Source organism: Lacerta agilis, chromosome 16 (genome assembly GCF_009819535.1).
Source record: "Lacerta agilis isolate rLacAgi1 chromosome 16, rLacAgi1.pri, whole genome shotgun sequence".
Lineage (NCBI taxonomy): Eukaryota > Metazoa > Chordata > Lepidosauria > Squamata > Lacertidae > Lacerta > Lacerta agilis.
Window position 1 is genome coordinate 20,698,426 of NC_046327.1, and position 13,800 is coordinate 20,712,225.

Consider the following 13,800-nt stretch of genomic DNA (forward strand, 5'->3'; position numbering starts at 1 on the left):
AGCTGGAATAAGTAACAACCATTTTAAATGGTGTATCAGTAACTACTAGGGTTGCTGAGGCAAACGGACTCTGGACATCCACTACAATGATATGGAACCTGCAGCCCTCCAGATGTTGTCAGACTACAACAACATTATCCCAGACCATTGGCCTTGCAGGCTTTGACTGGTGCGAGAAGGAGTTCAGTAACTTCTTGTTTCCTGGCCTTGCTCTATATGACTGCTTCCAAAGGGATAACTGTGGTTCCATTGCTGCCCACTATGAAAACTTCCCTTATGTCACACAGAAGCATTTATGCAGAGCTAAACTTTGCAAGAGCTTTTTGGAGAGTAATGCAGAGGCAATTTATTTTAATGCAATATTGTAAAAGTTGTTTCGTAATGTAAAATTGAGTTTGTATCATTTTCTTCTGTATTGTGTCAACACAATATACACAGTTTGTCTAACTGAATTATCTAATTGAATTTATTTTTCCTGGTGTTACTGTTTAATTTTTTAATCTTTGATGAGCATATTTGCCATTGATTTCCTGCCAATATGTTTCATCACTTGGCATTCTGAATTCAAACACAGATACTAGCCAATTCTTCATTTACAATTCAATTGACAGATAATAGGGTCATGGGTTCATTAGAAATAATACAAAAAACTGCACAAATGGATTCTAAAAATATAAAGGATTACTGATAGGATTATTTATAGTATCTTGGAGTTTTTTTTTTCCGTGCAAAACCCCAACCTCTAGCTGTTATTAATAAGCAGAGACTATTAGGTACTACAACGTCAGTAGGATACAAGCTTGAATGATGGAATTCAACAGTGTGTGTGTGTGTGTGTTAATTCTATACAATATTCAGTGTTGAAGATTTTATTGAAGAATTACAGCCTCTTATAACTGTATACAAAAAAGCGCATCCTCACATTTCAGCTAAGCAATTAATGTTGGTACCTAGAACCAGTTTGTGTTGCACAAACACTAGTGTTTTAAGTAATGACTGCTGTGCACATGAATCTTTCGCAGTCATTACTCTGATTGCTGGGATTCCTGACCCAAAATTAAGGCTTGCTCCTAGGTCACTTATTTAGCCATGCATAGCCTATCTTCCTATATCAACAATGTCAAGTATCTGAAGCTCAAACCATTTTACTCATTTATCTGAACATAATAGAGAGAGATAAAGGGAGTACGTGTGTGTGTGTGTGTGTGTGTGTGTGTGTGTTTTAATAAAGGGAATTTTCCAGATAAATTCCAAATCCACATGAGGGCAATCTTTACTAGGCCAACTAAAAGGTCACACCCCTGGTTAACGCCTATCCTTTTGGCCTAATTGGATGCTTAAACATGGAAAGATGGCAGAATGTAACCTGGTACTCAACTTAGGTATTTTCTGCCTAATATGGTGGAGCCTTGAAACCCATAGATGAAGGGTGGGATTCACCCAACGAACCTCAACGAAGTCCTGCACAAGGGCTTCCACTTGCACAATAGGGCTTTCCTCTCTGTATGACCACCACCCCGATGTGCCCCCCCAAATGGCATGGGGGGGCAGAACACCCCCCCCCCCAGAACAGCACATGGGGAGTCATCTGGCAAGCTGATATGCTTGCATAGACGGAACATTTGTAATAGTGCCATGCTGAATTCTACCTGAAGCCAGCTGTAGATTTTGGTGGCTTTTAGGGTGGATTTAATACTAATGGTGAAGCCAGAGCAATGAGACAGTTATGCAATTTGGTACACTACTGAACCTTGGGGATGCCAGAAGAAGGAAAGGAGAAGAAGGCTTCAGCAGTATCACAGAATGAAACATATTGAAAGGCAATAGTCTCAAAATCGCATTCCTTTGGTCAATGCAGAAGCCAGCAGCATTCCCCAACCCCAATCAAGGTTCAATGTTCAAAAGCATTACGTGTGCACTGTTCCCTATGCGATATGTGACTTATTCCCTGACAGAAGGAGTATGCTTTCAACAGAAGACATAAGCCATTTTGATAGGGGAGAGAACTGTTACAGTAATAGTTGCAGTAATAGATTAAAAGGAACTTATCATTTGCTGACCTGTAGGGATACCCCAAGATCCATGACATGGTAGGAACAGTTCTCAACAGAGGAGCTCTCAACAGTAGTTACCAAATATACTCATTATATAAATGGTTTTTGTTATTAATAATAATTTTATTTTTGTTTTGAATAGAAATCTATTGGTTTTGATCAATTTTATCTGCTACTGCATCTCAATTGTTTTAAATACACTGAACTTCTTTCCTTTTCCTTTCAGAACATTCGGATACATTATATTCCTGAACCATTAATACTATACTTGATGGCATACTGTTTTGGGCCTCATTTAACTATCTGTGGGGGTTTAGCTACACAAAAAAGTTCTGCTCAGGACTTCTATATTAAGAATACTGATTATAAAAGAAAACTCTTTAAATAAAAACACACACTTGCATATCCTCACTTAAAAGACTTCCCCATGCTATCAGACTAAGAATACAGTACTACAAATCATCTGAATAATTCCTAAATATAAGTTGCTTGCACAGACGGTTACTGACAAATGGGGGCGGGGAATAGTGTACACAGTTCATTGTGACAGTAAAACCAACTGATGGCCATTCTAACAAATAAGTAAAAACAAAACAATATATATAATCATACACACAGACACACACACACACACACACAAAAGCAATGCATGCCACCAAGTTTTAAATCAGTACAACTAATCAAGAATACAGACAACATTATTAAAAAGAAAGGGCATGTTCCCATCAAGTATAAGCAGTTATAAACAATGAAATAAATGGCACTTACACGAGCCTTGCTCTGTAGTGTTTTGTGTCAAAAAATGTTTAAACTGGCCCTTTTTGCATTGCAAATGAATAAACTTCTTTTAAAAAGATTTAGCTCCAAAATAGCCAACTGAGAGACCAAGGGCCACAACCTGCCCCAATTTTTATGAGTCTTCCCTCTCCAGCTCAGCTTGGGCAGGAATGATCCAGCCTTGCAGGCCAAAGCAGCTGGTCATCCCTGTTGAGACTATGCTGTGAAGATTTTGGCAAACCCTAAAAATAGTCACCGAAGGATAAGATTCCTAATCTGTGTGGACCTGTCAGTCCCAAGAGCAAATTCCAGTGTAACAATTACAAAAATTCAAAGCTAAGCAGAGAAATTAAATGGTCAAATGCACATTATGTAATTTAAGAGAACATGTCATGAAGTCTGGCTGGTACCCTGTCATTCTTTCCTTCCCCTTCTAACCCAATCCATTTCATTCAACATCCCCGTTATATAAAGCTGCAGCCAGACATCAAAAGCATAAAAATATCAAAAGTTAAGAGAATTCAATAGGCACAAATCATACCGACATGGAATTAGCTATGCTAAGCATAGTAGTAGGGGCATAGACTCCTACCTTTCTTAACTGGAGAATATCACAAAAAAGAAAATACTAGACAGACTGCTATTTTACAGCTATTAACAGCCCAAACATGCAGTTTATTTTTATAGCTGAACCATCTGAAGCATAGCCCAATAGTTGACATTTGAAACAAATAGCATGATTTCAAGTGCACGCTCCACTGCCTCTGTCAATCTGTCACAAACCATCAATATTAGGCATAGCATCATTTAATTTCATAGTTAACAGACATGAATTACAACACTTCCACATAAGTGATGGGTTAAAAATATTTTCAAATTGACAAGGCATGCAGGTTAGCTGTCAGAAAAAATAAAAATGACAAAATGTGTTAAATATGCACAGACTTACTTTTCGCCCATCACTTGCATGGCAGTTCACATTTAAAGGTGTCAACAAAGCCATTAGTTTTTCTTCATTACCACTCCTGCATGATAGAGAAGTAAGAAAGAGGGAGAGCCCCTTATAAAATATTTGAAATGGAGTTTCACATTATATACTGTTCTATATACTGGCATGTTCAAAGAACCACCTAATATGCATTTCAAATTGCAAAAAAACAGACACCTTGAAACATTTCCTTTAAGAATACACCATGTAAAAGATTAACATCAATTTAATGTTTAATTTATATTTTACTTGGTTTTATGTATCTGCTGAAAAGACGTTTCCCAAACACCTATTTTTTGTTACATTCCCCAAGACACTATATATAGCTTCAGAGCTCTTACTCAAGGTTTCTTATGATGGGCTTTAATAAGAAAATGCAAAATATGCCTTTCGGGTATAAAGAGAAAATAATCCTAATATACTATTTCTTTCTAAAATGATCACTCTCTAAACATAAATGAAATTTGGAGTACATTATGTCAAAATGCAAGCACCCCCCATCATACTGCATGATTACAAATAAACACATTCTTTTGCTTTTTGCAAGTGGCTAAAATCCAAAGCAACCCATGCTAACAAGGCTTGTTTATCTGCATAATTTCATATTAGGGTAATGACAGAATGACAGCGATCATAAAAGCCCATTTTTCATCCCGGCTTTCTACATCCTCCCTTCAAAAACCATTTGTATTCTGAGCAGCACTTACCTAGCAGCTTCCAGGAGTTCGTCCTTCTTGTATTCACCTAAATGATTGCAAAATATCATGCTGTTAGCATTTGGCAGAAGACAGATTAAGAAATGCAGCAGGAAGCAAATACAGAATTAAACAGAACGGGGGATGGGGGGAGAGTGAGCCCACACCCCGCTGGGTGATGGAGCTGTGACGTTAGCCAGCTTGTGGAGGCAGCATCACCAGTGCCTTGGAGACGGGCAGCAAACTGACGCAGCTTCTTGTCCAATCCTCGGATGAAATGGCTTTCTTCAGACAACCAATGAATGCTAAACCTGTATCTAGAAACAATCCCTCCGATAACAGCATGGCAGCTGAATACAATGTATCCTCCCCCACTTTTCCTATTCATTGTATCAGAGCATACCGGTACTAGCATAGCATGAAAACGTAAGAAAAATATAAAGCCACAAACCCCTGAATCCATTACTAGCTTGACAGTATCTTGCAAAACAATTATTTTACGTCAGAACTTCCTAAGCCTCTGCCTCATAAGAGCATGCTTCTGGCCTTAAGGAAAGCAATGCATCAAAAGAGATGGGGAAGGGCAAAAGCATGTAGAAAGCTGCACTTAAAACCTACCATTAAAAGGTTATTTGGCTGTTTTCGTATCTTAGGGCAAAATTCTAAATGCATGTCCTGAACTCTAGCTATACTTCCAGCGCCAAGGGTTCCGTGGAATATCTGGAGCATTTTTGATTTAAAAAGTATTATTTGAACCCTTAGGTCTTCAAATTTTATAGCTGCAAAAACCTGAACTGGGAAATGCTGAGTATACCTCAATTTAAAAGCCATAAAGTCAGGAAATTACAACTAAAATAATCCTCACAATAGCAGCTACAGTATCCAGGCCATCTTAACATTGCCCTTTCACTCTGCAGGTCACTCATAGCAATATTACAATTAAAAACCATTCCACAAATCCAGGGACACTTGCACAAATCCACACACACGGACACAACTACTGAATGATGAGTGTTAAATCAATGTTGGAATATTTGAATAGCACACTCATAATTTCTATTCAATGGCCACAGATGCACAACACTAAGCCACACTGTGTAATTTGTCAAGAGATCCCACTTCACTCCTTCCTTAGTTGGTGGGGAAACAAGCCATGAAGTGGCTGCCTTAAAATCACATCTTAATCAGCATTCATGATTTGTTTCTCTCAAACAAACCAAAAACAAAACATGGGCTCCTTTGTTGCAGTTTGAGAGAAACAAGGCACAAATCCTTGCTCAGACGTAACTCTATGGTTTGTTTCCTAGCTCAACGAAGAGAGGAGGAAACAGGAGCACTCAGACTGCGTTTAAATCGACCGGCGGGCCGGATTAGGCCCCCAAAACGGACTTTGGACATGCTTGCTTTAGCTGGAAGTACCAGAGACCTTTCAAACTGCTAGGTTGGCAGGAGCAGGTACCGAGCAACAGGAGCTCACCCCATTGTGGGGATTCGAACCGCCGACCTTCTGATTGGCAAGCCCTAGGCTATGGTTTAGACCACAGTGCCACCCACATCCAAGTGCAAGTAGATAAATAGGTACCGCTCCGGCAGGAAGGTAAACGGCGTTTCCATGCGCTGCTCTGGTTCGCCAGAAGCAGCTTAGTCATGCTGGCCACATGACCTGAAAGCTGTCTGCGGACAAACGCCGGCTCCCTCAGCCAGTAAAGCAAGATGAGCGCCGCAACCCCAGAGTCGTCTGCGACTGGACTTAACAGTCAGGGGTCACTTTACCTTTACCAGAGACTTTGTGCATGTCGTCTAATCTTTCTCATACTGCAATATCACTAAGGACTAGAGGGAGATACAGTTTTATTCACTCCTCCTTACACTGTCTTTTTGCTCTTTTGCCTTTCACAAAGAAAAAAAGAAATTCAGCACATGCTGCCTGAGTGCTAGAGGGATTCTTGGGTGTGTCCCAGGACTTCTGTGAAACAAGTAGGATTTTTTATTCTGAATAATAGATAATACCATATCATAAACTAGACAGGGTACTGCTGTTCAATGAATTCCCCTTAGGCATGTGGAACTAGTCCAGCTGTTACCGGTACTTTGGATCCTGGCCATCAGCTACAACCTTGTATGCAGCACCCAAGTGGAAACACTAAACATTACTATTCACATGCAAATACAAACTGCTAACTATGCTAGTGGTTAGAGAGATTTTTTTTTTATTATTCGAAGCAGACAACCTAGGTGAAATACACTTACGCATTTTGAGGATCACTGGCATTCCTGCTTTACACTCAACAACCTCGCTAGTACCACAACACAAAACAAGGTTACAGTATGTTTCAAACTTTACCATATCCTGCTGAAGCATGAATAAATTGGAAAGTGCGCAAGCTTCTTTGTTCAATCTGCAGGATGATTCTAAAGAACTACATTATTATTTGCTGGTTGATCAAGAACAGGAGGACTAGAAAGTGCTCTGGACACCTCTTGAGATTCATCTGTAACAGCGGAGGCAAGATCCTGGCAGATGCACAAGACTTTATCCTCAAAATGCTTGGCAAACAAGACATAGCAAGTCACTGTCAGTTCTATTGTCTCCTTTGGGCAATGTAAAAGGCCCCATACTACCTGGAAAAGCTCCACCAGACAACACAGTGAGGATGCAATGGAAACAGCAATGTATGTCTTCTTCACTAGCAAAGATTAGGCTCGATAAAGAGCACTCACGGGTGTTTGGATGCATTCACCTGAAATTTTGCTCTACTTGCCTCCGAAGAAAGCCATCTCCCACCTTGCTTCATTGCCCGAAGCTCTGGTGTATACCAAGAAGTTAGAAGAGCTTTACGAAGCAGGAGAAGATATTTAGGGCTAATAACGTTAACAGACCAAGAATCCTTCTGCATATTCCACAGATCAGCCAGGGCTTCAACAAAGCATCAACTGTACCCATCAGAAAATCCCACCGCTGCCCCACAGGCTCCAAGTCATCTGAAAACCAATTTGCTCCATCAGCCTCCAAAAGCAGACCATCCAAATAGGGCCCCTGCCTCTGCGGAGAAGGTAAGCTGCTAAAAGTCAAAATCTCAGCAAAATCTCAGCAACAAGTGATGTAGTCATGACAAGGGAATGATGTTGATATCCTCCACTCTCAGATCACTCTTTTCCTGCCCAGTCAAGAAAATCAGATCCATGAATTAATATATTCATATATGAAAGGGCAGCATCAAGATTGTTATAGCTACGAATGACAACTAATTATTTGAATACTTAGGCTTTCAGGAGACACTTGTTTTACATACGCATATTCTAAAAGAGTCATGAATTATAGACAATGGCAACAAAGGGCATTGGCAGATTTATCCAGCAACTTACACTCACACAGGTCTCAAAATTGAGAGAATCAAAATATACATACTTAACACTTCAGTGAGGAATAGCTCAGCAACAATGCATCACTTTTACAGCAATGATGATCACTCAGTAACAATATAGGGTGTAAGAGAAGGAAGGGTGAGGTGGAGGAGGTAAGTGCTGCTTAAGGAAGAACAGTACTGGATTCATTTCTCTGTGGAATCATTTTATAAAGTAGGGCACAGTTATGAGCAGCTGGGAAAGGAGGACCAGAGGGTGACATACAAAAACCTCTCTCTCTCTCTCTCTCTCTCTCTCACACACACACACACACACACGGGGGGGGGCAACGACAGAAGGAGCAGATGATTTGTAAGGAAAGGGTCTCCAGAAGACAGAATAGAGAGTGAGAATCACCAATCAAAGCACCATTGGGCAATGGGAAAGAGCACCTGTGCGTGTTGAAGCCAAGAGCAAGCACAGTAAGCAAGAGGGGGCCCTTTAAAAAAGCTTCTTGGCAACTGGAAAAGAACTCTGCTTCAGCCATCAGGAGGCAGGAGACTGTATGGAGTCCTTAAAAGGACTATATACAGCAGGCTTCCTCAACCTCGGCCCTTCAGATGTTTTTGGCCTACAACTCCCATGATCCCTAGCTAGCAGGACCAGTGGTCAGGGATGATGGGAATTGTAGTCTTAAAACCTCTGGAGGGCCGAGGTTGAGGAAGTCTGACATACTGCACATGTGCCCAAAGGAGCAGAAACCAGATGTAGTGGAGGAAAAGCAAAGGAGGACAACAGGTTCTGGCCTGGCGGTTTGAGTGATTCGGCAAGTGATTACAGGCAGAGTAGATCTAGGCAACCATAACATTTTTTACTGGGAAACCTGGAGTTTATAGTCCCTAGTAAACAAAGGCTTTAGAGCAAATTCCAAAACTGATTTGATACAAGAAATGCGTAATTCCTTGGCAGTCATGTTTTCCAATACCTCGTATGGCTTTGTGGTCTCCTGTTGTATCTTTTGCTCTAGGATGCTTAGTTTGGTCAGAATCTAGTAACGACTTCCAGAGTTAACACAAAATACATTACTTCTGGTAGATGAGCCACCACAGCCTCTAGAGTGCCCTGAAAAATTGTGCCCCAGGCTTTTAAAACTCATCTATCCATGTACTGTGTCTGAAACCAAAGAGACACATTGGTTGCCAGACGTGAAATATATTAGCATTGTTTTCAGTTCTCCTACCCCACTACTACCCTGATGGAGTTTTCTTTTGTTGCTTTAGCTGGCATGGCAACTACCTTATTAGCATAATTGGATTTTAAACTGGAATAATGGATCTGAAGGGGCACTTGTTGTACTGATGGCTAACTGGATTGTACTGGCCAGGGTCATGTCCTGCACATATGACTTGCAACATGCACTCCCTTGAGATGACCAACCTAACTTCTTCAGCTACTTTTCCCCTCAAGCAGGCCTCAAGCAGCCTCCTTGTCTTCTCTTGCAAAGTGAATCAAACTGAAGCCATTTTTAAAACTATACAGGCATATAGGAAGTATTGGAGTGGAGTGTCTCCCAGGCTCATGAGTTGGCAGCCTGCCAACAAAACCGAGGATTGTAAGCTATATCACTCCAGAAGAACAAGGTTGCTGACTTTAGGGCTTGTACCAACAACCATTGAGGGGAATAAAATGGCCATTCATACTCATAAACACACACACACACGATAAAATGTGCATGTGCTAATATATACTGTACCGGTATGTATAAATACATATTAAGAAGCAATTACTAGAATTTAAAATGAAATCCAATGCATAGGTGGCCTAAGCCAGTGTTTTTCAACCACTGTTCCGCGGCACACTAGTGTGCCGTGAGATGTTGCCTGGTGTGCCGTGGGAAAATTACTTTATAGATAGTCAATATAGGCACAGAGTTAATTTTTTTAACATTTTCTAATGGTGGTGTGCCTCGTGATTTTTTTCATGAAACAAGTACGCCTTTGCCCAAAAAAGGTTGAAAAACACTGGCCTAAGCAATCAAGATGTTAACTGTTGATGGGCAACGTCAAGGCCCTTGCCTCCCTTCTTTAAACCAGAGGGACTGGTCAGCCTTTCAAACAAAGAAGGATACATGACCATACTATTGGATGGGGAGGGATTTCTGCTTTAGCTCAATGCTAGGGGTAGCCAATGCTACTACAGTAGTGTTAGAATTGTAGCAACATAATGAAGGAGAAACCTGCAGCAGTGAAGAATTTGCTGCAGGGAAACAACCTGTTTGGCATTTTATCTTTTGAAAAAGAGTGCTAAAGGAAAACATTCTTAAAGTAAGAGCACGGCTATGGAGTACCGTATTTTTTGCTCCATAAGACGCACTTTTTTCCTCCTAAAAAGTAAGGGGAAATATCTGTGCGTCTTACGGAGCGAGTGGTGGTCCCTGGAGCTGAATTGCCCAGGGGCCAAAAGAGGATCATGCTTTTTATTTTACAAAGAGAAAAGTTGGTGTTGAAAGGGCCCAGCTCAGCAGCTGATCAGCAAGAGATCGGGAGAGAGATAAGAGTCCTGGCTCCCTTTTAGCCCCGCCCTCTTGCCCAGGCCTCCTTTGTTGAATGTACTGCAGAGGGAGGTTGTTTGTTTCCCCAGCAACATGTGACTGGCTGATTAGATTATCTGTCTGGAAACTGTAGAAAAGGCTCCCTTTCCTTTAGAAGCTGCAAAAATGTGAGTTGAACCCCATAAAAACGGGGCTTTTCCTCTTTGCTTTTCCCCCTTTGCAAAAAAAGCTGCAAAACTTTTAGCTGATCCTCAAAAAAACAGGGTTTTTCCCTTTGCAGAAAAAGCTGCAAAACTTTTAGCTGATCCTCAAAAAACCAGGGCTTTTCCCTTTGCAAAAAAGCTGCAAAACTTTTAGCTGATACTCAAAAAAAGAGCTTTTCCCTTTGCAAAAAAAGCTGCAAAAGTTTTAGCTGATCCTCAGAAAAACAGAGCTTTTCCCTTTGCAAAAAAAGCTTCAAAACTTTTAGCTGATCCTCAAAAAAAACAGGGCTTTTAGAGGAGGAAAACCAGAAAAATATTTTTCCCCCTTGTTTCCTCCTCTAAAAACGAGGTGCGCCCTATGGTCCGGTGCGCCCTATGGAGCGAAAAATACGGTAGCTATATTTTATTTAGTGTGTGTATATCTTGCCTTTCTCCATCATGCAACTCAAAGCTGATTACACCTGCTTCCTAGATGCAGTCCTGCTTGGCTTCAGCAAGGTGGCTATGCCATGTGCCTTTAAAAACAAAAATGACCAGGGCATAGTCTAAAAGCCTCCATGAAGCACTTACCCCTTATTAAACTTTGAAAACATTATCTAAGCATTGAGGTACAATAGATGGTATTTTGTCATTTATCCCAGACCTCAGAGACCATGACCTTTACCTATGTCAGAATTTAATTATCATTATGATAGGCACTTTTTCATGTGCCACCCCTATGCAGTTAGGACATCTGCAGTCCCCTCTCCACTCATCAGATTATTAGTATTGCGACAGGAGAAGGGGAAAACTGCATCTCCATCAGAGCACCGGTTGAACAGAGAGTCTTAAACCTCTCCATCCACCCCAGTGCTGTATTTAATTCTTTTTGTTTTTGTCATTGCTGCCAAAGTCTGTGGGTCTTGGGGGCAGGAGAGTAAAAACGTAAGTAACCTGGGAGTGTTGTTAATTAATTAATTAGCCTTTATAAACTGCTTAATATATTAAAAATATCCTTGGACAAGCAGGAACCCACTGGAAATCCACAGTGCCGGATAGGGCACTCGAGAACAATTGTGTCAACAGCCCAGCGCATCTCGCCATTCTATAGCAAGACCAAGACATCAACACGATTGTCAAATATGACTTCTGGAAAATCTCCCAAAGCATTCATGCATCTGTCATATTCTGTAAGTATCCATGGGCAGGCCATCCTCATGGGTCCCTCAACTATGCAGTGGGGATCTGCACTGCAATACCAAGCTACAGATGATGGTCTGACCATTCCAATGGGGTTAAATGGCACACCACCACCAAAATAATCCAGACTACCCCGCATGATCTGAGCTGCAGACTAAAATCAAGGGTATGTCCTAATCATGTGTACGGCCAGTCACAACGTGGGACAGTCCTATGGTTGTCATGGAGTTGAGCTGGTCCAGAGAGCCTTGTCACACCACCCATGCTAAAATAAATCCACATGCATTTTGTACAAGGCATAATAATCATATCAAAACTGCTCTATCAGTTACATATCCACACCTTCTGCAGCTCATTACAATGAAGTTGTGGATGAACTGTGGATGCACCAAACAAACTACCATAAAAGTCAAACTTGGCCAGATATAAACTCAATGCCTTTCAGAGATCTATTTCCTATTTTAAAAAATCTGAAGCAGCAAATTACTACAAAAAGAATAGTTTTTAAGTTCTGTCTTAATCTAACAAGAAAAACAAAGCAGAGACAGTGATGCCATAAATTAATGCAACACAGTGACTTTTTAAAGCCTTTGGTGCTGTGCTATTTGTGACAGTAAATTGTTATAACACTATACCAACTGCCTCTCCTATTGTCAACAGGTGATGCCAGACATCTGGGATAGTGCAGCACAATGGAGACAGAGAACAGCAGTAGCAGAGGAAGGGTACACAGTTGCATTTAAGATGATCCCAAGGCTTTTTTTGGTAATATTTGTGTATGTAAACATTCCAAGGTATCACATAAATTAACCAACAGCTGGGGTTGGGTGGATTAGAGCTACCAGGAGATTTTTAACACAACTTTAAGATGTCACTATTGTGATTGTATATAAACAAGCAGTTCCTGTATCCACAGCTCATTACTCTATAGAGAAAAGAGGGGGAATATGTGATAAATGATTGCATGATCAAAATTGCCAGAGGGCCTTGAGTTGTTAGAAGAAAGCAGGCAAAAACAACTTGCCCCAAGTCGTGGCGGGAAATATACCTGTATATAAAGAGATATTCTATAACCAGAGACATCAATACAGAAATTGCAAGGAAGTAAAAGACAACTGAAAACAGACAGTTGAACAAGGGCCATGGGAGGAGGAACAGAAATAGCAAAGGCTTTTAAGGAGTGATGACTGATCAAGCAACAACACTACAAAGTCCAAAATTCACATTCACATGTTCATCAGCACCCTTCAAACATATGTGTTAAGTTCTGAATCATGCCAAATACCATGATTTCTAAACTCATTCCCATTCATCTCAACTGGTCACATAGCTAAAAAGGTTAAGTATTAACATTGGTATGAAACATTGGTCTTTCAGCAGATTACATTATGCATTTTCATTAAGATGTCCACTTTAACTTCTTTGCAGGTATTTATGCTGAAAATTTGTTATTGTGCAAACTGTCATTTTGATATCTAAAAGTAAATCCCTATTTTATTACTGTCTCCAAAATATTTATGTCTAGACTCACACAGTGAATTATAAATACATCACAGGAAAGAGTACAAGCTCTCCATCAGCTATGTCCTCGCAATCACCTCATTAAAAAAATGCAAGCTGCTACAATTTTATGCAATTACATGTAAATCAGCAGCAGTTCTTTGGTTCATGGTTGTAATACACTCCTAACATCACTGCTTTTACTGCTGAAGATGTTGGGAGTCGGGATGATTGACCATTTATTGCTACAATTCTTTGCAGATGATAACATCTAACATTTTAATTCAATTTCCTAGGTCACTATAGCACATTTCACTGTGTGAATAGTTGCTGCTAGCATGTTCATAGAACATTTTCTCTTCAAAGGGGGATAACCAACTTGTCAGGCTGTAAAGGCAGACCAAGTCTACCAAAATAATAATTTGATCTCCAATAAAATGTCGTCGTCCCCTCATTTATAGTTCACTATTAATTTCATTATATAGAATTACAATCCAAACACCCACTT

At 40.4% G+C, this 13,800-nt stretch overlaps 1 protein-coding gene across 1 annotated transcript in view; it reads right to left on the bottom strand.

The window, feature by feature from the left end:
- TNKS (tankyrase) overlaps positions 1-13,800 on the bottom strand; it is a 67,646-nt gene that overhangs the window by 37,821 nt on the left and 16,025 nt on the right. Inside the window, exons 4-5 of the mRNA XM_033173974.1 lie at positions 4,527-4,563; positions 3,781-3,856 (exon numbers count right to left, since the gene is read on the bottom strand). Of these exons, the coding sequence (XP_033029865.1) occupies positions 3,781-3,856; positions 4,527-4,563 (113 nt within the window). The remainder of the gene's footprint in view (positions 1-3,780; positions 3,857-4,526; positions 4,564-13,800) is intronic.